A 23,658-nucleotide genomic window follows, 5' to 3' on the forward strand; every position below is an offset into this window, starting at 1 on the left:
TTCCCGCGGCCAGAAGGGAGTTTGAGTGCTTTTTGGCCCCTTGCGGCCCCTGTAGCGTCCCTAGTTACTAGGCCCCTAGTAACCGCCCGCCCTAAGCCAGGAGCCGCCGGGTGGCCTGAGTCGGCGCCAGCTTCCCCGCCCCGGGCCGGCGCGGGCGCTCAGGCCTCGGCGGCGCGCTGATGGCCGCCTCGCACCGAGCGGCGAAGCTGGAGGCCTCCAGTCTCCAAACCCCGGAAAATCCCAGCACCGGAGCGCAGGTCGCCCAGTACGAACGCGAAGACCTTTTAGAGGCCCTGGCGGCGGGGGCGGCGGCTGCGACCTTAGAGGAGGAGGAAGAAGAGAAGAAGGCGGTGTTGCCGGCGCGGGCGCGGGTAATGCAGGGGCGGGACGTAGGCTGGGGCTGGGTGTCCGCCGGGTGCTGGCTGAAGGCTGGTCTGCGTCGCCGCTGGGCTGAGGGACCGGCTAGGAAACGCGGCGCCCTGTCCAGCTCCTCCCTACCCAGTAAACCTGGCCCACCACCTTCTCTCTGCCCCCACGGAAGATACTCAAAACCGAGGCGTTGGAAAATCTTTTAATTTTTAACAAAGAGATTGTAAAAATTTCTTGGAGAGCATTTATTTCTAGAGAGTATAAAGTACAGAAGTTTACTCCTTTTGCTCCAGCATCTGTTGGAAGTAGTTACTGCTTTTTCTTTTCAACTTGGGGAAAACTGATGTCGATATACCCCATAGTGGGTAGCCCCTAAAACTCAGGTGAATCAACTGTGCTGTCGGGTGTGGTTTATTGTCACCTTCAAGTCTTGGTTATTAGTGCATTTTAACACAACATTGTACATGAGAGGCGGTGTTTAAAATCGTTTAAGAGTTCAGTGGGCAGATCATACACACATGCAGAGAAGCAAATTACTGAGGTTCCAGTTTCCTAAACGACTCTTCAGGGTGAGAAAGCCTTTTCACGGATCAATTTTCAGTGTCAAATGTCGGCAATTTTCAGTGTCGTGAACACCTGCCCATCAGGTAGAGGGCTGAGTCTGCCATCTACTCTATTTACTTAAAAGATGGGAACAGTGAATTTTAACTAGCAGTGTGCAGATACAAACCTCCTTACCCCCAGTTAAGGATTCTTTTTTTTTTTTTTTTAAGATTTTATTTATTTGACAGAGAGCACAAGCAAGGAGAGCTACAGGCAGACGGAGAGGGAGAAACAGACTCCCCGCTGAGCAGGGAGCCGGAAGCGGGGCTTGATCCCAGGACCCCGGAATCATGACCTGAGCTGAAGGCAGATGCTTAACCAGCTGAGCCACCCAGGCGCCCCTCAGTTAAAGGTTCTTAATATCATTTGTCCAAAGCTTCTCTGATACAAAACACTGTGGTCTGTGGCTAATAAAATCATTGGATGTTTTGGAATTCTAACCTTTTTACACTAAGACTGTTAATGAGAAAATCTGTAGCAACCCTTTTATGGTATTTCACCAACAGACAAACACCTTGAGGTCCTCCAGAGTAAGGCAGATTGAGACCCTGAACATGAACCAGGGTCAGAGTCCTGGGAACAGTTTCATTCATGATAAAGTTTCTCCACAACCCAAATCTCAGTACCCGACAAAGGAGGCAAAGTGATACAGGAAAAAGATTTGAATGGAGGAAGAGGATTTGGAGTCCTGGGTTAGGATCCATTCTCTGCCATTTGCCAGGTGATATTAAGATGTAACTTTCTTCATCTCAGTTTCCTTATATGTAAAAGAACTGTAATAAATGTCTCTCTTGTCTCACCGGGATATTAGGAGAACCAAATGAGAAAATGTGTGTCATATCTAAAGAACAGTTTATATAAATTCATAATAATAATAACTGCCAGTGAGACTGTCATTTGAACAACTCACCCAAAGATTAAATAAATCTCCTTTGGCTTGCTGCGCTATAGGAGTCCGTCATTTCTGTAGTGGCAGGCATACTTCCAGAGTGCCCTGCTAAACTGCAAATTTGTATTAGAAATTTAGTACCTTAGGAGACATTAGTTTATCTGATAACCTAGTTTTAAAGGAACAGGATCCTACCAAGCGAACAAAAGGGAGCTAAGTCTTATGGGTTTGACACTGTTCTAAGACTTACCACATTTGGAGGATCCACAAGCAAACCTGGATGAGCTGCCACAGTAGACCTGATAGAGGGTACTGGTTAGAGGAAGAAGCCCTGAAAAGGCAGGAAAGGGTGCAGGAGCCAAGCTTGTCTTCTTCACAGTTTGTCTTGGGTCTCTAACTTGATTTTTATTTTTTTATTTTTTATTTTATTATTTTTTAAAGATTTTATTTGACAGAGAGAGAGAGCACAAGTAGGCAGAGCTGCAGGCAGTGGGGAGATGGAGAAGCAGGCTCCCTGCTGAGCAGGGAGCCCGAAGCGGGGCTCGATCACAGGACCCTGGGATCATGACCTGAGCCGAAGGCAGCCGCTTAACTGACTGAGCCACCCAGGCGCCCCTCTACCTTGTTTTTTAAAGATTAATTTGTCTCAACTTTGTCATCTATAAAATGTAGTAAGCTCAGATACTATATGCACCATACAAGACTGATTAGAGGGGCGCCTGGGTGGCTCAGTTGGTTAAGTGTCCGACTCCTGATTTCAGCTCAGGCCTTGATCTCAGGTCTTGATCTCAGGGTTGTGAATTCAAACCCCACGCTGGGCTCCATGCTGGGCTCCACCCTGGGCTCCACGCTAAGCATGGAGCCTACTTAAAAAAAAGAATAAAAAGACTGATTAGAGAACCAACTGTCACAGTAGGCTCCTTTGGATCCTTTGGTTTGTCAAAGCCAACCCCATCCCCCTCTTGAACACAGCCCATACTGGGCTCTGAGGCATGTTCCTTGAATCTAGCCTCAGTTGAAGATAGCACTCCATAGGCCTTGTTATGTGGTTGATGATAACATGGGTAAAGCAATATTCTTTAATTCACAGTTAAAGTTTCACTGACTTTCCTAATGGGGTAACCTTTTTCAACAAATATCAAGCAGTTATTAAGTGCTAGTTACTGACTGTTCATTCAGTTGTGGGTGAAGCAGACATAGTCACAAAGCTTCCAGTCCGGTGGGGAAGTTAGATAATACAAAATGAATAGTCAAATGATTATAAGATGAGAAATGCTGGGAAAGGAATGAACAGGTTTCTATGATTAAAAAAAGAAGTAGCCAGGAACCTACTTAAATGAATTAACATTTAAGTCGATGCCTGGTAGATGAGAAAGAGCAACTATTTGAAGACTAGGGGTAGAAGAAACATTCCAGGCAGAGGGAACAGCATGTGCAGAAGACCTAAGATAGGAAGAGAAATTGCTTTGTGTGATTGAGGATCTGAAAAGAGAGAAGGTGGGGGAGAGAGGAAGGTGTTGGAGAAGGAGACGAGGTTGGAGAGGTTAGCTGGGCCAGATCATTCATGACCTTTAAGATCAAGGTAAGGGTTGTAGTGTTATTGTTGGTACAGGTACAGCAGGAGGTCCTTGAAAACTTTTAAGAGATCTGACATGTTTCTGTTTACATTTTTAAAAGATGACTGATGGCTCTGTGGAGAATGGTTGGAGACTTTGACAAAGCAGAAGGAAGGAAATTGGTTAGGAGGCTGTTGCAGTAATTCAGGGGCCAGTGGTGGTGTCTTGGTCCTAGTTCAGGAGAGGTGGCAAGAAGCAGACAGATTTCTTTAGAATGGATAGGACTTACTGTTAGATTGGATGCGAAGGCCAAGGAAGAGGAAGAAATCAAGCATGTTCACTCCCTGTTTTCTGGTTTGACCAGCTGTATGAAAAGTAATGCCATTTACTGAATTGGGGATAACTTGGGGAGGAATAGGTTTACAAGCTGGGTGGGAGTCAGGGTTTCAGTTTTGGGGGGGGGGTTTTTTGTTTGTTTTTTCTTTTAAAGATTTATTTATTTATTTTAGAGAGCATGAGCAGGAGGGGGAGAGGGAGAGGGAGAGAGAATCTCAAGCAGACTCCACACTGTGCACGAAGCCGAAGCGGGGCTTGATCTCACAACTCGGAGATTAGGACCTGAGCCAAAACAAGAGTCAGACGCTCAACCAACTTTGCCACCCAGGTGCCGCAGGGTTTCAGTTTTGAACATGGTAAATTTGAGATGCCTGTAAAACTACCAAGTGGAAATATGTAGGAAGGAGTTGGGCCTATGAAACTGTAGTCCTGGGGTCTGGACTATAGACTTCTATCTGGGAGTGTCCGGCATTTTTAAGACAATGGGAATGGATGAAGTCGTTTATGGAGAGAGTGTAGAGAAAGAAGAGAAAGGGCCTAATATAGAACTCTGAAGAACCTAACTTTTAAGGGGTGTCTGGCTGGCTCAGTAGGTGGAGCATGGGACTTTTGATCTCAGAGTCCTGAGTTCAGGCACCACGTTGGGTGTGGAGCCTACTTAAAAATATATACATTTTTAATAAAAAAAAAAAAGATTCCTGGGTGGCTTAGTCAGTAGAGTGTCTGACTCTTAGACTCAGCAGGGAGGCTGCTTGAGATTCTCTCCTTCTCCCTCTGCTCCTCCCCAACTCACTTACACTCACACTCTCTCTAAAATAAATAAATCTTAAAAAAAAAAAAAGAACTAGTGTTCAATAGTCAGGTAGAGAGGGGCGCCTAGGTGGCTCAGTTGTTAAGCATCTGCCTTCGGCTCAGGTCGTGATCCCAGGGTCCTGGGATTCAGTCCCACATCGGGCTCCCTGCTCAGCGGGAAGCCTGCTTCTCCCTCTCCCACTCCCCCTGCTTGTGCTGTGTCTCTCTCTGTCAAATAGATAAAATCTTTAAAAATAAATAAATAAAATAAAATTTCAAATGCTACAAGGGTGCCTGGCTGGCTCAGTCAGTAGAATATGTGACTCTTGATCTCGGGGTTGTGAGTTTGAGCCCATTTTGGGTGTAGAGATTACTTAAAATCTTACAAAATTTCAAATGCTACGAATAAGGCCCAGGTCCTTTTTAACACTTCTCCACCCAAAAAGAAAATCTGACACCCCCCCACTCCCCGCCACTGGTAGCCACTGTTTTGAAACCAATATATAGTCTTCTGGGTTTTTTTCTGTTTCCTGTATACATAATATTTTAATATATGGTCACATTTTATATATACATGTTATTCTGCAGCTTGTATTTTCTCTTACATTTATTGGGTTTATCCATGTTAGTATATGTATATCTACCTTATTCCTTAGAAATCTTTTCAATGCAAAGAAGTTTTTAAATAAAAATTCCAGAACTGCCGATGATACTACATAGACAAGAACACATATAATAATAATGAGTGCTGGTTACTAATGAAGCGACATGTGCTGGAAGGAGTCATTATCTAAATGGGTCAAGCCGATCTAGGGAAGATTATCCTCTAATCTGGTGGCTACATGTACAACATTCCATAGAAAGCTGACAATTAAAGGGAAAGGGTGCTATTTTAGGTTCTTGGAAAATAATGTCGGCCTATGTTATTTGATTTACTAAATATTTTCTTCTGTGTGGATATAATTAAAGATGACATTAGAATTGGAAGTTGCTTATTAACCATTCACCTGTTTTAGATAAAACACTGAGAGATCACTTTATCTGAAAAATTAAAAGTATTAAGCTGAAATGGAATGGAAACTGTGCAAAAGTCAGTGCCTAAGTTTTTTGATACCTGCGCCATCTCGTCAGAAGCTGCTCATCCTTCTATAACTTTTTCAAATAGTTTTTCCAGGTCCAAGTACATTTTATCCTTTTTGTGAAAATGATTGTTATAAGGCCTCCTTTTAAGTGATGTTCTAAAAGAATGAATGAAGAGCGTACGGATGCTTTTGCCAAAAATAGTTCTTTGGAATATCCTCCTGGTTTTAATTGTAGTTTTTGGAAAATAATCCCTTTCCTTAATACTGAGTAGAATATAGCTCTTTAGGGCAGCCAGTATTTCTTCAAAAGATTCAGTCCTCTGTGAGGGAATACCTATCTTCTTCCCCCTGTGGAAACTTAATATTTTTTTTAGCTTATATTCATTCATCCAACAAATATTTCTTGAGTATTTGCCATTGGCCAAGAGCTTTCTAGGCACTGGGAACACAGCCATGAACAAAGCAGACAAATCCTTGTCTTTGTGACACTTCCTTTTTGGTAGGAACAGGCATACAATACACAAATAAGTAAAGTCATGTAGAATGTCAGTTGGTGGTGAGTACTTATGAAAAAAATAAAGCAGAAAAGGGTGGCTGACAACGAGTGGGGGGAGAGGTAATTCAAATCAGGTAGTCAGTGAAGACCTTATTGAGGAGATAACATTTTTTTTTTAAGATTTTATTTATTTATTTTGACAGAGAGAGGGAACACAGGCAGGGGGAGTAGGAGAGGGAGAAGCAGGCTTCCTGCTGAGCAGGGAGCCCGATGCGGGGCTTGAACCCAGGACCCTGGGATCATGACCTGAGCCGAAGGCACTTAATGACTGAGCCACCCAGGCGCTCCCAAGAAGATAACATTTCATTAAGACCTGAAGGAGTGAGAAGTGGGCCGTGCAAATATCTGGAGGAAGAGCATCCCAGGGAGAGGGAACAGCAAGTGCAAAAGTCCTGAGATGGTTTTGCTGATTCTGTGAGCATTGGAAAAACCGCAAACTGGAAGCAGCTGCTGCTTCTAGAAGGAACTGCTGCTGCCCCGGGGAAGAACCGTTGCTGGGGAGACTCAAGCAGACAGAGAACTAACAGGAAGGAATAAAGTCCCTTTCTCTTCCAGCCTTGCAGTTTCCCTCTAGTCTTACCTTTGGCAGAGCCTAATGGGGAACAGCTGGCAAAGCAGAAACACTCTGCAGAATCCCATCCCCAGCATCACATAGCAGGGGCTAGATGGATGGCATTGAAGCCAAGAGACAATAGTTTAACACCTGGCGCACCTACTTTACGTGTCATAAAATTGATGTTCAGAAGGTAAGTGCCCATGTCGAATGGCTAAGAAGGGCAGAACCTAGGCTTGAATGAGAATGCTGACACCATGCCTGTAATCTTTCTCCCAAGGCATGACAATGCTCCAAACTGAAAAGTTACTTAACTTCCATATGGGTGTTCCTTATTGAAGGGTTATAAGAAAGCTGAAACCAGGTAACCGGTGAGTGGTTAGGAGCCAGTAGTTAAATGAGAGATGGGAACCACTTCCTGCTTGCTCCCCACATTGCTTTATGCATTTTACTCTCCTCTTATCCTGCAACTTTGTGCACCTTGCTCCCCACCATATTGTCCGTCCCTTCTGCTTTTACTAATGTCATTTAGCTTAATCTGGTAGTTTATCTGAAGTATACTTTTCCTTTTGCCCCCTACACTCTTTCTTTTTTTTTTAAAGATTTTATTTATTTATTTGAGAGAGGGAGAATGAGAGATAGAGAGCACGAGAGGCAAGAGGGTCAGAGGGAGAAGCAGACTCCCTGCCGAGCAGGGAGCCCGATGTGGGACTCGATCCCGGGACTCCAGGATCATGACCTGAGCCGAAGGCAGTCGCTTAACCAACTGAGCCACCCAGGTGCCCCCCCACACTCTTTCTTGACCCCCCAGATTCTTCCATTCTTTGACTCATCTCAAATAATCACCTCCTCCAGGAAGCCTTCCTTTATCTTCCAAACTCAAACGAAACTAAAGCTCCTTTTGTTTGAATGCCCTTGTCACTTCGTCTTTGTATCTCTCCTGACCACTTTCTCCTTCATATCAGTGCTCCTCTCCCTGCTTTTTTTTTTTTTCAGATTTTATTTATTTGACAGAGAGAGCACAAGCAGGGGGAGCAGCAGATAGAGGGAGAGGCAGGCTCCCCACTGAGCAGGGAGCCCGATGTGGGGCTCGATCCCAGGAGCCTGGGATCATGACCTGAGCTGAAGACAGACGCTTAACTGACTGAGCCACCCAGGTGCCCCTCTCCCTGCTTATTTAAATGTTGGTGTTTGCCAGCATTTCCATCCTCAGGTTTTCTTTTTTTTTTTTTTAAGATTTTATTTATTTATTTAACACACACACACACACACACACACACACACACAGAGCACAAGCAGGGGGAGCAGGAGAGGGAGAAGCAGCCTCCCTGCTAAGAAGGGAGCCCGATGCAGGACTCGATCCCAGGACCCCGGGATCATGACCTGAGCCGAAGGCAGACACCTAACCATCTGAGCCACCCAGGCGCCCCATCGTCAGGTTTTCATCTTTCGTTGCTTCATTCTCCCTAGTCAACCTTATCCATGTCCAAAGCTGTACCTGTCACTTCTGTGTGCACTGGTACATGCCATGTCTCCCTCTCCAGCCCAGCCTTATTACCAGCTCTCCACATACATTCCCCCCTCCTCCTCCCCATTTCCTGGACATCTAGCTGCCCTATTATCCCTTCAAACTCAGTGTGTCTAAGACAGAGATTAGTTTCCTTTCCCTAAAACACTCTTTTCCACTGTATTCCTATATTGATGCATGGCAGCACCACCATCTACCTAGACAGCACTCCCAAACAGAAATCTTTTTACTTTCTTGCCCACAACCGAAGCCATTATCAAGCTGATACTTCAGCCTCCTAAATCTCCCAAGGCAGCCTCCTTGCTTTTGTCCCTGGCATTGCTCCCTTCATTTTGCCTTTAATATCTCTAACTCAGGCCTTTGCAATAGCCCATTAACTACTGCCAAACTTACCTTCCTTCACTCTTTCCCGCTTGCTACGAGAAGACTCCTTCTGAGCATTACTATGTCACTCCTCTGCTCACATCCTTCAACGTTCCTGTTGGCTATGGCCTGGCCACCTGCGCTCTTGGTTGGGGCCCTTGACATTGTACATAGTTCACAAGTAACTTATAATCCATTATGTGTATGTAGCCTACAAGGAACGTATAACCAAATTAAGTGTACACTTTAAGAAGCAGCATTGGGAATTGGTGTCAATTTAATTTGTCTTTCAGTTCTAAACACCATATGACAGGTTTTTTTCCTCTTACCAGGCTGATTTTAACACCAACATTTCTGAGGTGGATGAACAAACACATATAAGCATTGAGGACTTTGTGGAATTTTCTGATATATACCACTCTAATGAAGAGTATTTTAGGAAGCTAGAAGAGCTGAAAGCTGCCCACTTGGAAACTATGTCAAAGTTAGAGAAGATGTACCAGAATAAATTAAATTTAAAAGAAGTTCAGCCAGTGATCATCAGGGAAGAAGCTTCTAGTGTCTCTTCCAGGTGAGTTTGTACATAACGTTATTTGTGGGCTGTAAAATGTATTCTTAAAAGTGCAGAACAAAACTATTTCAGAATATTTTCTCTCAACTATCCCTTTGTACTTTTAATGATATACAGAGGTTGGATTTTATTCGAAATGTGTGATGGCTTACCCACCAATGGCTTCTTGTTTTGAGAGTCATTTGGTGGTCATTTAGTCTTTTCTCTCTGACCTGCCACTCATAGAACTATAGATATGTATCAACATATTTAGTCTGGGCCATTTTTAAATTTTTATTTATTTTTATTTTTTTAAAGATTTTATTTTTAAATAGTCTCTACACCTAATGTGGGCTTGAACTTAAAACCCGAGATCAAGAGTTGCATGCTCTACCAGCTGAGCCAACCAGGTGCCCCTAGTCTGGGCCATTTTTAAATGATAAATATTAAAATTTAATTTTAAAACCCTTTATATTATGTGGATTAACATGAGTTCAGGGGCACCTGGGTGGCTCAGTCAGTTAAGCATCCTATCCTTGATTTCAACTCAGGTCTTGATCTCTGGGTTGTGAGTTCAAGCCCCGTGTTGGGCTCCATGCTAGGCATGGAGCTTATAAAACAAAACAAAACAACGGCAACAAAAAACATGAGCTCATTAAAAATATAAAGTGCAGGTACAGCTCTCTCTCTTGAGTGCTCCCGCTCTTGTATCTCAAGAGTGTACTTTTTGCTTTGATAAACTTTCCCGTTTCTGATACTCAAAAAAATAAATAAGTAAGTAAGTAAATAAATTATACTACACACACACACACACACACACACACACACACATACACACACACACAAAGAGTTCAGGACTAAGATATAAATCTGATTCAGGTTTTCAAAAGAGTCTGTAATTTCTGGACCCATTTCTGCTATGAACTCTTTGTTTTGAAACTTGAGGCAGGTCCCTTAACTCATCCAGTTGGTCAGTGCTAATTGTGCATCTCCTGTGTGCCAGAAGTTGCCTGGGCACTGAGGAGTCAAAAATCAAGATGCCCAGGGTGCTGGGTGGCTCAGGCGTTAAGCGTCTGCCTTCGGCTCAGATCATGATCCCAGGGTGCTGGGATCGAGCCCCACATCGGGCTCCCTGCTCAGCGGGAGGCCTGCTTCTCCCTCTCCCACTCCCCGCTGCTTGTGTTCCCTTCTCGCTGTGTCTCTCTCTGTCAAATAGATAAATAAAATCTTTTAAAAAAAAATCAAGATGCCCTTAAGGAGCTCAAAGACTAGCTGATAGCCAAAAATTGTGATACAACATGATGTAACAGTGTTTTGGCGACAGAGGAAGAAGCAATGGATCAATCATGTCATGGTGTTGGTAGAGGGATGCAGGCAGGAATTTTCTATGGAACTGTCATATCCAAGTTCAGTATTAAAGGAGGAGTAGCTGTAGCAGATGCAGGAAGCAAGGAGTGGGCTTCTAGGCAACAGAAACCATGTGTGCAGAGGCATGGTGGCATGAGAAATCATGGTGTATGAGAGGAACTTCCTGTGGTTGGATATGACTTACGATTGGTAACTGGAGGTAGAGAGGGGCAAGAGGTGAAACAGGAAAGGTAAACAGGGACTAGTCTTTTTTTTTTTTAAGATTTATTTATTTATTTATTTATTGGAGAGAGAAAGAGTGAGCAAGAGACAGCACAAGCTCGGGGTAGAGTCAGAGGGAGAGGGAGGAGGAGAAGCAGATTCCCCACTGAGCAGGGAGCCTGACATGGGGCTTGAGCTCAGGACCCTGGGATCCTGACCTGAGCCAAAGGCAGACACTTAACTGACTGAGCCACCCAGGCGCCGCAGACAGGGTCTAGTCTTGAAGGACTTTATAATCTAGACTTTGTTACAATGGCAAATCATAGAAAAGTTTCAAGAAGGGGAGTGACATGACGAGATGTATGTTTTAAGATGGTGACTCTGGAAAACATGTGGGGAATTTAGTAGAGCTTAGCCACAAGGAACCTCTGTTGCCTCAGGTTCCCCTGTAAAAAGAGGGAGTTGAATTAGATAATTTATAGGCATCTCTTAGCTCTATTCTAAATAAAAGTGATAATTATAAGGCCTATCTACCCAGCTCCTATCTTCTAACTAATTATATCTTGATTTTATAGTTCTTAATTTTTATATTTGGTCACACGCAACTGAGAGTGTAACTTAATTATTCTTTTCTTTTAGGTCTGAATCAGAAAAAAACTATCACCCTATCTCGTTAATGACATCATTTTCAGAACCTGATTTAGGACAGTGTTCCTCCTTGATTATGTCTTCCTCTGAAGATGAGTTGCCCAACTCAGAAAAAGAGTATCCTGAGAAAAAGAGGATGATGAGCTATGCTAAAGAACTTATCAACAACATGTGGACAAACTTCTCTGTTGAAGATTATATTCAGTGTAAAGATGCTGATTTCCCAGCAGTTGAAAAAACAAAGAAGAAACGAAGAGAATGGGTGCCAAAGATTACAGTACCTGAGCCTTTTCAAATGATGATTAGGGAACAGAGGAAAAAAGAAGAGAACATGAAATCCAAATCAGATATTGAAATGGTACGCCAGCTGCTCAAAGAACAAGAAGAAGAATCAGAGTGTAAGAAAAAATTCCGAGCCAATCCAGTTCCTGCATTCGTCTTTCTCCCCCTTTATCATGACATAGTCAAGCAAAATGAAGAACGCAGGAGATGTTTGAAGGAAAAAACCAAAGCAGCTCTTTTGGCCTCACAAAAGCCATTTAAGTTTATTGCAAGGGAGGAACAGAAGCGAGCAATCCGGGAAAAGCAGTTGAGAGACTTGTGTAAGTCTAAAAAGAAAACAAATCAATTTAAGGCCAGACCTGTACCTCGATCTACTTATGGCTCAACCTCCAATGAAAAGTTAAAAGAAGAAGAGCTCTCTAGAGACATTATGACACAGCTGAGAGCCCAAGAGCTTCTACAGAATTCATCCCCTCTGCCTTCTAGGTCAGGTCACAGAAGCTGCGCTCTGAGGAAGCTCAAATATCCTGAACAGGCTGAAAAGTTGAAGTGTAAACACAAGTTCAGATGCCAGACTGCTGATTTTGAAGGCCTTCCTGAGAGATACCAGAAACACCTCTCAGAACAGAAGTGTTCAAAACTCCTAACCGGCCGTGAGCCATCTGATTTTCATGCGGCTTCCAATGCATCCACTAAAAGAGAGAAAATGTTGGCAGACATTGCAGCAGATGTAGAACATTTAGAAGAAACGTGGCCTAATCTGTCTCCAAGGCACAAGTCATCAGGAAGAAGTGCAAGTGCAAAGCCTGTGCCTTGTAACTGCAACCCTCCAATGCCCACAGTATCTTCTAGAGGCCGAGCACAAGCCACGAGGTAAATGACTAGGATGTAGTACCAGCTGACTCATGGTTGCTAAAACAGTGTTTGTAGCTCTATTGATTTTATGCTGGTCAATTTGAAAATATGAAGAAATTATATTTGCTAATATATTTTACTATATTAGATAGAGCATTTTGCCAGAGGGTGTCCTTCTAAGAAATGAATGTATTTTCCAGTTTATGAATCGTGAGGGATAGAAAAGATTAGTTAGCCTGTTGATTTCCTGTTTCACAAGTCAGAGCCTTCTCAAAAGGTTGCCTTTTTTCAACGTTTGTATTTTCCCATGTTAAATCTTTGCTAAACAACATTCTCATTGGCTTAAAGGGAACTAAGCCTTAGTTTGTTGCCCTCAGGAGATCACTTGAGGAAAAGAAAATGTTGGAAGAAGAGAGAAATCGGATCCTAACTAAGCAGAAGCAAAGAATGAAAGAGTTGCAGAAACTCCTGACAATCCGGGCTAAGGCTTATGACTCACATCAAAGTTTAGCTCAAATGTCTAAATCCAGAGTCAAATCTCTCAGGTACCATAAAAGAATCCTGAACTTCTAGACCATTGGTTTTCAAACTTTCTTTTTTAATCAGGGAATATAATATGTGAACAGATTAATTAGTATTTTAGTTTCTGGGTTCAAGTTGCTATCACTTACACTCGACGTACACACGTGTATACATTCACACTCACCTCACCTCATGGTGAGGATCATAATGCCGTGTTGATGAACAGAAACGTTTTATATCGTGGCCATAGTTAATAGTTGGGTAACTGCATGTCAGTATGTAATCTTTTCTTTTTCTTTATACTATTTTTTTTTTAAGTAGGCTCCATGCCCAATGTGGGGCCTGAACGTGACATGACCTGAGACCAAGAGTTCTATGCTCTACTGATTGAGCCAGCCACAGGCCCCTTCTTTATACTATTTTTGATTGTACAGTACAATATTGAGAAAAATCTTTTTTTAAGTTTTTTATTTTAATTCCAGTATAGTTAACATTGAAAAATCTTGATTCATACAGATAAAGCTCTTTTTTAATAGTTTGCCATGTAATCTCAGAATATTCTTCCACAAAGAGATCTGTCAAAGACCTTTGTTCTAAGGTCTGCATGAAATCTGATATCGCAAATTAACACATTGATGTCAATTAACACCAATTATGTGATGTGTCAATTAACACATGTATCAGTGTTTAGTGGTGTATGTTGCATTTCATTGCAGTTTTAATATAAATAAATATAATATAAATAAAAATATTTGCAGAACCCCTTCACAGAACACTGGAATTCTGTAGTACAAAGTTTGAAAACCAGTGTTCCAGAGGAACATTTTTCTGTAAAATTGTTAATGTTTAAGTAGGAAAATATCTCCCCCAAAGCTGGGTAAGTAATATGATTTATTAATTTTTAATCTGATTTATAAGTAACCCCCCAAATTTATATTTGCTTTTAATTATGAGTATTCCTTTTTAAATACATAGTATTTATAATAAGTATATTCCTTTATAATGTATATTATGTTTATATTCCTTATAATGTATATCAGTGTAATTCATGATGGAGAAATTTGATGGACTTGAACAAAAATTTTTTAGAAATATACTATTCACCCTAAGAAAGTAAACTGAATTTTTCATAATACCAATTTTGTGTATAATTAAACATAATTATCTTTCTATAGTACAATTATTTTCTCTAATCCATGAAATCTTATTATCTTAGTAGAGTTAGTATGTTTTACATAGAGGAAAAAGCATATTTTAATCATTATAGGATCTTGTGCAAATAGTAAGTACATTTACTGTGAATTTATGTGTTTTGGTTCCTTTTCCTCTCTACATTCTATTCCCTTACTCCCTATTTTCCCCTGACCTCCTCCCATTTAATTAACTTTGCCACCAACCTATGGGAGATCTCATTTAGGGGGAAAAAGAAGAGCAGGGTCTTGTTTTTCAGAAGAAATTCCTTAAAGAGAAGATATCTAATTTGGACTAAATTTTCTTGGTTTTCTGCACTTAAAATTGAGTCAAGAGGGCATTTATTCATCTCTCCAAGCCAGTTTAAAGCGTTTTTAATACATTATGTCTTAAAAATTTCAGAAACATCAGAGTATCCAGACTGTTCCCAGGATGTAAAATGTGTACTCTCACAACCTAGGGTTTTTTTTCTGCATTCCATAAAAATTTACCAGTCTAGGAAAGGAATTGTGGTAAATTGTAAGCCGTGCTCGTAATTTCATTTCTGATTTGTCATCTAAGCTAATTGTTATATATGTAAGTTATTATTTCTTTTTAAAATTCCATTCCTTCTATTTGATTTTAGAAAAAGTGAAAAGGAAAGGATGAGAGAGTACCGACGAGAACTAGAAGAAAGAGAAGAAAAATTAAAACACAGGCCACTACTATTTGAAAGAGTTGCTCAGGTTGTGTTTGTTGGAATTTAAGAGCTACAGTCAGCTTCTTTTTTTTTTTTTAACATCTCTAGCTCCTAACTTACAGTCTATTTTTCTTATATGTTATATAATTTATTGAGACATATTATCGTTTCTGTGACAGCTTCATCAAATCAGTCCAGGAAGTTTGTGCTTAAATCTGAACATCAAATCTTGTTGAGGCAGCATGGCAGCTTGATACAGAACATGCTGCTAATGCAGTCATAGTCAAAATAATAGTTTCACAACCTGTTTTTCGTGGCTGGTCTTTTTTTTTTTTTTTTTTTAGTACCAACTTAGCCATATATTAAGGTGAGTTTTCATGATATGATTTGGAAGTCCTTGAAGAATTAAAAAATGAAACAAAATGTTAATGGAATCAGATTTATTTCTGCCAGGTTTTTTTTTTCAGTTTTATTGAGATATAACTGACTTAGAGCACTGTAAATTTAAGATGTATAGCATGTGACTTGACATACATATATGACAAAACAATTACTACCATAAGTTTAGTTAATAGCCCACATGTCATATAGATACCAAACTTTTAGGATTTACTAAAATCTGAGCTTTTAGGATTACTCTTTTAGCAACTTTCAAATATGCCATATAGTGATATTAACTACAGTCATCACGTTGTACATTACATTCCCAGTGTTTATTTATCTTATAATTAGAGGTTTATACCTTTGACCACCTTCATCCAATTCCCCTGGTAACCACAAATATGATCTGTTTCTCTGTGAGTTTGTTTTGTTTCTGTTTTTAGATTCCACATATAAGTGAGATCTATAGCATTTGTCTCCCTTGTCTGACTTACTTCACTTAGCATGAAGTCCTCAAAGTCTATCCATATCGTTGCATATGGCAGGACTTCCTTTTTTATGGCTGAATAGTATTCCTTTGCCCATATACCAATTTTCTTTACCCATTCATCTTTTGATGGATACTTACATCTTGGCTATTATAAATAATGCTTGGCTATTATAAATAATGCTTCAGTGAATGTGGGGGTGCAGATATCTCTTCAACATAGTGATTTTGTTTCCTTCAGATAAATACCCAGAAGTTGGATATGGCTGGATTGTATCGTATTTCTGTTTTTAACTTTTTGAGAAACCTCCATACTGTTTTCCATAACGGCCGTTCTATTTTACATTCCTACCAGCAGTGCACAAGGGTCCCATTTTCTCCACATCCTCACTAGTATAGCATTTGTTGTCTCTTGTCTTTTTGATACGAGCCATTCTAACAAGTGTGAGGTGATACCTCATTGTGGTTTTGATTTGCATTTCCCTGATGATTAGTGATGTTGAGCACCTTTGCATGTACCTGTTGGCCATTTGAATATCTTCTTTGGAAAGATGTCTGTTCAGATCCTTTGCCCATTTTAAATTGGATTATTTGTTTTTTTGCTATTGACTTGAATGAGTTCTTTATATATTTTGGATATTAACCCCTTATCAGATATATCATTTGTAAATATTTCCTCCATTCAGTAGGTTGCCTTTTCATTTTGTTGATCGTTTTTTTTTAAATTTTTATTGTTATGTTAATCACCATACATTACATCATTAGTTTTTGATGTAGTGTTCCATAATTCATTGTTTGTGCATAACACCCAGTGCTCCACGCAGAATGTGCCCTCTTTAATACCCATCACCAGGCTAACCCATGTTGATCGTTTTTTTTTAAGTGAGTCTATAATTTTCATTCTTACCTACAACTGCTGAAAGGAATTCCTTTTCATTGGGAAAATAATTTGGTCCTATGGACAGTGAGTCCTGATTTTACTAAATTTATAGTCAGTTTTACAATCTTATCCTAAGAGATACCTACCTGTCCATTTCGCATCATCTTCTTTGTACTCACAAGGGAGGTGTTCTTGTGGGTGACATGGCTTAACAATAGAATCACTGGAGGTTACAGGTGCTATGCTGGGAATTTCAAGCTGTTGCATTTGGAGCTTCCTGCCAGCATTATAGGACAGCCCTTCTCAATAATGCGCTGAGGACAGGGACAGGTATTATAGGTGAATTTATATATTCAATCTCTCAAAGTTATGGGAACCCTTTACTTACAGATTTAGATATAATTTTATGTGATGCTTTTCATTGTAAAGGGTGGGTTTCTTTTTTTAGTATCTTAGTTTCAACTTTAGAGGGAAAAATACAGAAAAATTCTGTATTAACCTAGCAGAAAGTGATTGACTTTTAGCTCAAAGTAGTTATTTCCTGCTCCCAACTGCAGGCTCTTATGTCTGTTTGTCTGGTGGTTATATCTACGCAGACTTCCCACAGACATCTTACATTCATCTTGCCTCAAACTAGATCTTCCTCTTTGATTTCCTGTTTTTGTTGGGCCACAATTTTGGTGACTGGGAACCACTTTTCCTACCTCTTTCAGTTGCCACTGAGAGACCTGACAAGTTTTCTTCCCAAATAATTTTTGGATCTGTCTTTCTCTATTCCTGATGGTGAAATGCTATGTGAAGCCTCTATTATGTCCTCTCTGAGTTGTTGTAATGGTTTGACTGGTTTTTCCGGCCTTGCTCTTTGCAAAGCCACCCATTATATTTTCACCTGACCGTTCCTGTTCCCTTGCCAAAATGTTAATCCTGGGTAGGTAGTAAATAACCTCTGGTAACAGTGACAGTCATGCATTTTCACTGATTCTACTCGTTCTCATTTTCAATGAATGGTATCAAGAGGTCTTGTCACTGACTTCTTCAAACAATACTTCAAAGTGGGTATTCCTGTATTACAGAGGAAAAAGCTGAAGTTCAAAGAAGGTAAGTAACTAGTAAGGTTTACAGTTAGTCAATAATGGAACTAAGATTGGACCCAAGTCAGTCTGCTTCCAAACACTTAAGATTAAGCTGTCCAGCTTTCTCCCAGAAGATAACTCTGTGAGTCTTAGCATAGTGTATAGACCTCTCTACACTCTGATCCCTGTTAACCTCTAATTGAGTAGATTCTAAATTCTAAACCAAATTATTCAACCACAGCACTCCCCCAACCTCCCCACCATGGACACCCTTTACTTTCAGACCGTACCAGACTACTAGTTTCAAACTTGAAATCTTTATTCATGCTATTTCTGAACACTCTTAGAGCCTCTTCCTGTTTTTCCTCCTGATCTTTCAAGTCTTTGTATAAAATCACTTGCATTGTTTCCCAGGTTGGATTGGGTGCCATTTCCTGTGTTTTTCATTACCCTCTGCATACCTCTGTCTTCACTCTTGCTGCACTGTGTGGGCATTAGCTGTTTCAGGATCTCTGTTCCCTTCTAGCTAGTTACTTTTAAAGGTTGTGGTCAAATCTTTGTATTCCCAATACCTAGCACCTAGGATAATGTCTGGCACAGAGGAGATGTTAATAAACATTTGTTGAACCAAAACTGAACTGTCAAGATCAAATTAGCCAGGATAATGACCTCTTGTTTTTTTTCTGGGATTAGCCGGGGGTGAGAGCGCTGAGCTGACCTGTTAGTGATGAGTCTCAGCCTGAGTAAGCAGTTGTGCCTTGCTGTGAATTCCTGCTTCCAAGCACCAGAGAAAGTGAGGCAAAATAAGCAGCGTGTGTGAAATTAAACCCCTAGAGAAATTTTAAATGTTGAAAACATAGGTCAGTTTCACAGCTGACTTCTACTTTTGCCACTTCTGGCCCTCACATACGCTGGTCCCTTTTCCAAAATCACTTTTCTCTCTCCATATATACCCCCCTTACCTCCCATGAGGACTTGTTACAAAAGAAGTATTCAGTAATTGAATAAGTGAAAGAATTACTATAAATGAAACTTATAGTTATGAAAAATAAGTAATTTTCCCTCTTCAAATGAGGGCACTGATTATAGACAAACTTTCATCATTGCATGTTATTTTGGTTTCCTGAAGAAGCAACACTAATTTTTTTGTGATCTTTGATAGTAAAATAAAATAATCATAGTTATTTTGTTTTATTTTTTTTTTAAGATTTTATTTATTTGTCAGAGAGAGAATGCAAGCAGGGGGGAGCGGTAGGCAGAAGGAGAGGGAGAAGCAGGCTTCCCGGCGAGCAGGGAGCCCGATGTGGGACTTGATCCCAGGACCCCGGGATCATGATCTGAGCCGAAGGCAGCTGCTTAACCGACTGAGCCACCAGGCGCCCCCATACAGTTATTTTAATTGTTCCTCTTATCTCATAGTCTGTGCAATTCTTTGCATGGTAAAATGCAAGGAGGAAATGTTTATTTCAATTAAGAATAATTATATACTATTCACTTTGATATAAAATATTAAAAGGTAATTCTATGTATAGAGTGACTGGCAGTGACTCACCATTGCTTTGGTTTTGTTAACATAAATTAGTGCAGTTTTTCTTTTTTTTTTTTAGTGCAGTTTTTTCTTGCAGTCTGTTTTCTGTGACTATTGCTACTAATTAATAGCTGTTATTTAATACATACACTCACAACTTTGTGTATTATCCATTTATTAGTATTAATTGTGATCTTGCTGCTGTTGAGTTACCCTCTAGCAGAGTAAGCCTCTGACCCGGGACAGAACAAACCATGTTGTCCTGTTTCTTGGAAATCACAGGGTTTACTAATTGAGTAGATTCTAAATTCTAAAGCAAATTCAAATGAAGACTTATGAGCACTGACTTCGGCATTTTAATTTCTTTTATATTTAATTTGCTTGCATCAGAATATACTGTTCTTAATGCATTTAGAGTTAGGTTTGGGGTTTCTTTATTCTGCTTTACCATCTTTGGGGCATAGTTCTTATCTTCTCACTTTGCCATGACTTTCAGGTCCTCAAGGCTTGTGTGTTGGTGTTCATAGCTTCTGGATGCATTTTTTTTTTAAGATTTTATTTATTTACTTGAGAGAGAGAGAGAGTGAGAGAGAACACGAGCAGGGGAGAGGGAGAAGCAGATTCCCCGCTGAGCAGGGAGCCTGATGCCAGACTCGATCCCAGGACCCTAGGATCATGACCTGAGCCAAAGGCAGACGCTTAACTGACTGAGGCACCCAGGCGCCCCTCTGGATGCATTTTTATTAACTTTTCTAAAAATCATTTTTATTCATAGTGGGTGCATTTTAGCAACAGTTTGAGTGTGTTTTCAGTTTTCCAGAGCATCAGGAAATCACTGGTGATAGTTTATCCATTGTAATCAGTCTTTGCTATTTTGGTTTCTCCCGTGGAACACTAGATGCTATAGTCCCTCATTATGCTGGAGTCTCTAGGTTAGGCAAATAAACATCTGACACCTGCATTGCTGAAGTCAGGTTTAAGCTACCTTCGAACTCCGGGATGAGCAGTACTACTTAGAGAAAGCAGCATGGTGCAGTGGGAAAGACCCAGGAAATGGTCAAGAGACTTGGTTCTGCCACTCACTATCCTTGTGACCTTAAGCAAACTGCTTAACCTTAGTGGCAGTGGGGAGTGTTTTGGTTTCCTTATTTGTTAAATCTGGGGGTGACACTGGGTGCTCTCCCACACCCTTTCCAATATGGGTGCCATTGGTGGACTGGAACTGGCCCATTCCAAGTCACCTTGCTTCAGCTGGAAGTCCAGATGGCAATTCTTGGCCCTATACTCATAGGAGGTAAAAGGTGACTAAAGCTGAGGCACTAGTGTGAACCCCAGTTATCCTGTGACCCTGGAAAGCCCATTTTCTCAGGAACTGTGATGACTCCTGTCTTGCTTCAGGTATGAGAGGGTCATCACAATTTCACAGGTCCCAAAGTCAGGAAACAACATTCTGGAGACTTGAACCGAGTTCTAAATTCTTGTTCTTTTTGCTGTATCCATTGATTCCTCCAGAGTAAAGATAACAACAATGATGAATTTATCATCTTTGATGGATTAGAGATATGGCATGTAAAGAATAAAAATTACAGTAGGTACATAAACTAAAAGAACCCTCTGACAACTCACAAACTTATTTTCTCCCTGATTTTTCCAGATAGTCTTCAACAGTCATAAAAGTGTATTTTTTAAAAAGTATATAAAACAGGTATAGTGTAAAGAATAAACTATAGGCCAAAACTCATGTGGCTACTACCTAGGTTAACAAACAGAACATTGCCAGCACCCCAGAAACCCTTTGTGCCCTTGACAGATCAAAACCCTCTCCCACTCCCCTAGAGGTAACCACCATTCTAATCTTTGAAATTAGTAGTTCCTTGTTTTTGTTAGTATTGTTGTTTGTGTTTTGCAGTTTTACCATCCTATGTACCTATCCCTACACAGTATAGTTTGGTTTTACCCATTTGGGGACTTTATGTAAATGAATCATACATACTATATGTATTCTCTTGTGTTTTGCTTCTTTTGCTTAGTAGTATGTTCATGAGATCCATCCATATTGTCATGTACAACTAGAGTTCATTCATTGTCATTGCTTTATTTTATTCTGTTGTATGAATAGACCACTATTCATCCTATTGTTGAGAGATATTTGGGTTGTTTCCAGTTTGGGGTTTTACAAACAGTACTGTCCCGAGTATTTTGGTACAGGTCTTTTCGGGCACATATGTAGGAGCTTCTCTGCGTATATGCCTGGGAGTGGGATTGCTGGTCAGAAGGTCTGCATACAGTCAGCCAACTGTGATTATTGGATTTAACTTTCGCTGGAGCTTTTAACCCATACATTTTTAATGGAAATTTAAAGTCTTTTGTTCTCCTCTAAAAAGGTTTGTCTTTCCTATAGAAAAATGCAAGAATGGCAGCAGAAAAGCATTATTCTAACACCCTAAAAGCACTAGGACTGTCTGATGAGTTTGTTTCAAAGAAAGGCCAAAGTGGAAAAATAATTGAGTACTTCAGCAATCAAGAGAGGAAGAGTTTCACTGAAGATAAAGAAAGGTAACATATATGAGTCTAAATGGTTTACCTTTGAAAAAATTCTTACCTGCCAGAAAGCATAAAATTCTGTCCTATATTTTTAAAAGATCTTTAAACCTAACAAAATGCATGTGAACTGTTGTAAAACATTGATATTTTAACACGTGGCACATTCAAAATATTACATGGTGATAAAGTAAAGCAGAATGATTTAACTTTCTGACTGACATAAATGATGTAAATAATAAGATGCTTTCAAATGAAGTTTAAAGAGTCAATCAAGGTTTGGAAATAGATTAGTTCCCAATTGGCACTTTTGTAGAGTTTTCTTGATAAATCAGAGCTCATACACTTGAGGAAGGAAGACTGCATGATGGCATACGTTGCAAGGGGTTTGTTGACCTTTAAACCAAATCATTTTTCCTTTGAAAGATTGATAAATTTCTTCCTCCAGCTTTGATGAAGAAGAAAAAATAGAAGAAAGAGAGAATGGGGAAGAAAATCATTTTACTGATACGAACAGCCAGGATTCTTACAAGGAAAAAGAGGAAACCAATGAAGAGAGCAGAGAAGAGAAATCTGTTAGCGGGTAACACGGACTCAGCGGGTCACCTGTCTGTGCCTGTGCTGTCAATGGCAGCCGCAGGCCTTAGCATCCGTGCTTGTGGTGTTAAGAACATCCATGAGAGGGCGCCTGGGTGGCTCAGTCAGTTAAGCGACTGCCTTCGGCTCAGGTCATGATCCTGGAGTCCCGGGATCGAGTCCCGCATCAGGCTCCCCGCTTAGTGGGGAGTCTGCTTCTCCCTCTGACCCTCTTCCCTCTCATGCTCTCTGTCTCTCATTCTCTCTCTCTCAAATAAATAAATAAAAAATCTTAAAAAAAAAAAAAAGAAACACTATTAAAAAAAAAAAAAAAAAAAAAGAACATCCATGAGAGCCCTCCGATAGGTAACAGGGCTCTTGGGCAAAGTCATCTGTAGCCTGAAAAGGCCAAGTCCAGCCGAAAGGCTGTTGGGTCAGTTAGAGTAAGGCTTTGCCTAGTCAGGTTTTTTAATCGCTCCATATGGTTTGCAACTTTGACCTTACTTGTATTTTTTAAAAAAGCATTTGAGAATCATAGTTGTCACAAACTGATTAGTTATAAAAGTATATGTTACTTCCTTATTTGGGGTGGAAACAAATGGCATGGCATTGAGAGCAGAGAGAAGTATTAGCTTCTCTAAAATTTTTTCATTTTCAATTTCAAATTTTTTCAAATGCAGAGCATGGTCAGAAGGTCTGCATACAGTCAGCCAACTGTGATTATTGGATTTAACTTTCGCTGGAGCTTTTAACCCATACATTTGAAAAAATTTTTCTGGCAAGTCTGAATCAATAAACATCTTTAAATTATACTATTTGCCCATTCTTTTCCCTGCAATACATCTCACAGAATGAATCCTCACGCTTGTCGTACTGGGTATTTTAAGTTTCTTATCTGAGCCATTTTTGTAAAAAGTAATAAAATATAGAAAAAAAATAAGTACTTAAAATTTGTGTTCATTTCTGCACTGTTTGCTGTTAAATTATCCACACTATCATAACTTTTTCTTTTTATCCCTAGTTTTATTCCAAATTATTGTTGATATGTAAATTATTAGAAAAGTTTTTATACCAGGTTTTTTTTTAACCCTCTGTATTATGACAGAAGTAATTATAAGTATCTGAGTTATAATCTTAATTGGGGGTAAATACCAACACCGTTGTATATATGATGAAATTGTGCATAATAACTTGTCCGAGGCAAATCTCTAAAGTAATTCAGATTTAACTCTTTAATAGTAGACCCAGATGTGCTCAAATTTTTATACA

General features: G+C 40.2%; 1 protein-coding gene across 4 annotated transcripts; it reads left to right on the forward strand.

The window, feature by feature from the left end:
* The first annotated feature begins 86 nt into the window (after positions 1-86).
* FAM161A (FAM161 centrosomal protein A) lies at positions 87-22,606 on the forward strand. Of its 4 annotated transcripts, none has more exons than XM_027624320.1 (7): positions 88-371; positions 8,960-9,198; positions 11,386-12,549; positions 12,909-13,076; positions 14,870-14,969; positions 21,674-21,828; positions 22,262-22,606. In XM_027624320.1, the coding sequence occupies exons 1-7, from the start codon at positions 180-182 to the stop codon at positions 22,398-22,400; spliced, it is 2,157 nt and encodes a 718-aa protein (XP_027480121.1). In that variant the 5' UTR covers positions 88-179; the 3' UTR covers positions 22,401-22,606. The 4 variants fall into 4 exon arrangements, 3 of the variants coding, with proteins under 3 accessions (XP_027480122.1, XP_027480121.1, XP_027480123.1); XM_027624322.1 differs by lacking the exon at positions 88-371 and adding an exon at positions 6,814-6,929; XR_003524960.1 differs by lacking the exon at positions 14,870-14,969 and having other exon boundaries at positions 87-371; positions 22,262-22,397.
* Positions 22,607-23,658: the final 1,052 nt, after the last annotated feature.

The sequence above is a fragment of the Zalophus californianus genome, chromosome 8 (assembly GCF_009762305.2).
Source record: "Zalophus californianus isolate mZalCal1 chromosome 8, mZalCal1.pri.v2, whole genome shotgun sequence".
Taxonomy (NCBI): domain Eukaryota; kingdom Metazoa; phylum Chordata; class Mammalia; order Carnivora; family Otariidae; genus Zalophus; species Zalophus californianus.

What these genes read in the sequence shown, in the direction of transcription:
- FAM161A (XM_027624320.1), top strand. Translation starts at nt 180, where the DNA reads ATGGCCGCCTCGCACCGAGCGGCGAAGCTGGAGGCCTCCAGTCTCCAA. An exon ending in TGTTGCCGGCGCGGGCGCGG is followed by an intron (nt 372 to 8,959) that starts GTAATGCAGGGG and finishes TCCTCTTACCAG; the next exon opens with GCTGATTTTAACACCAACAT. An exon ending in GCTTCTAGTGTCTCTTCCAG is followed by an intron (nt 9,199 to 11,385) that starts GTGAGTTTGTAC and finishes CTTTTCTTTTAG; the next exon opens with GTCTGAATCAGAAAAAAACT.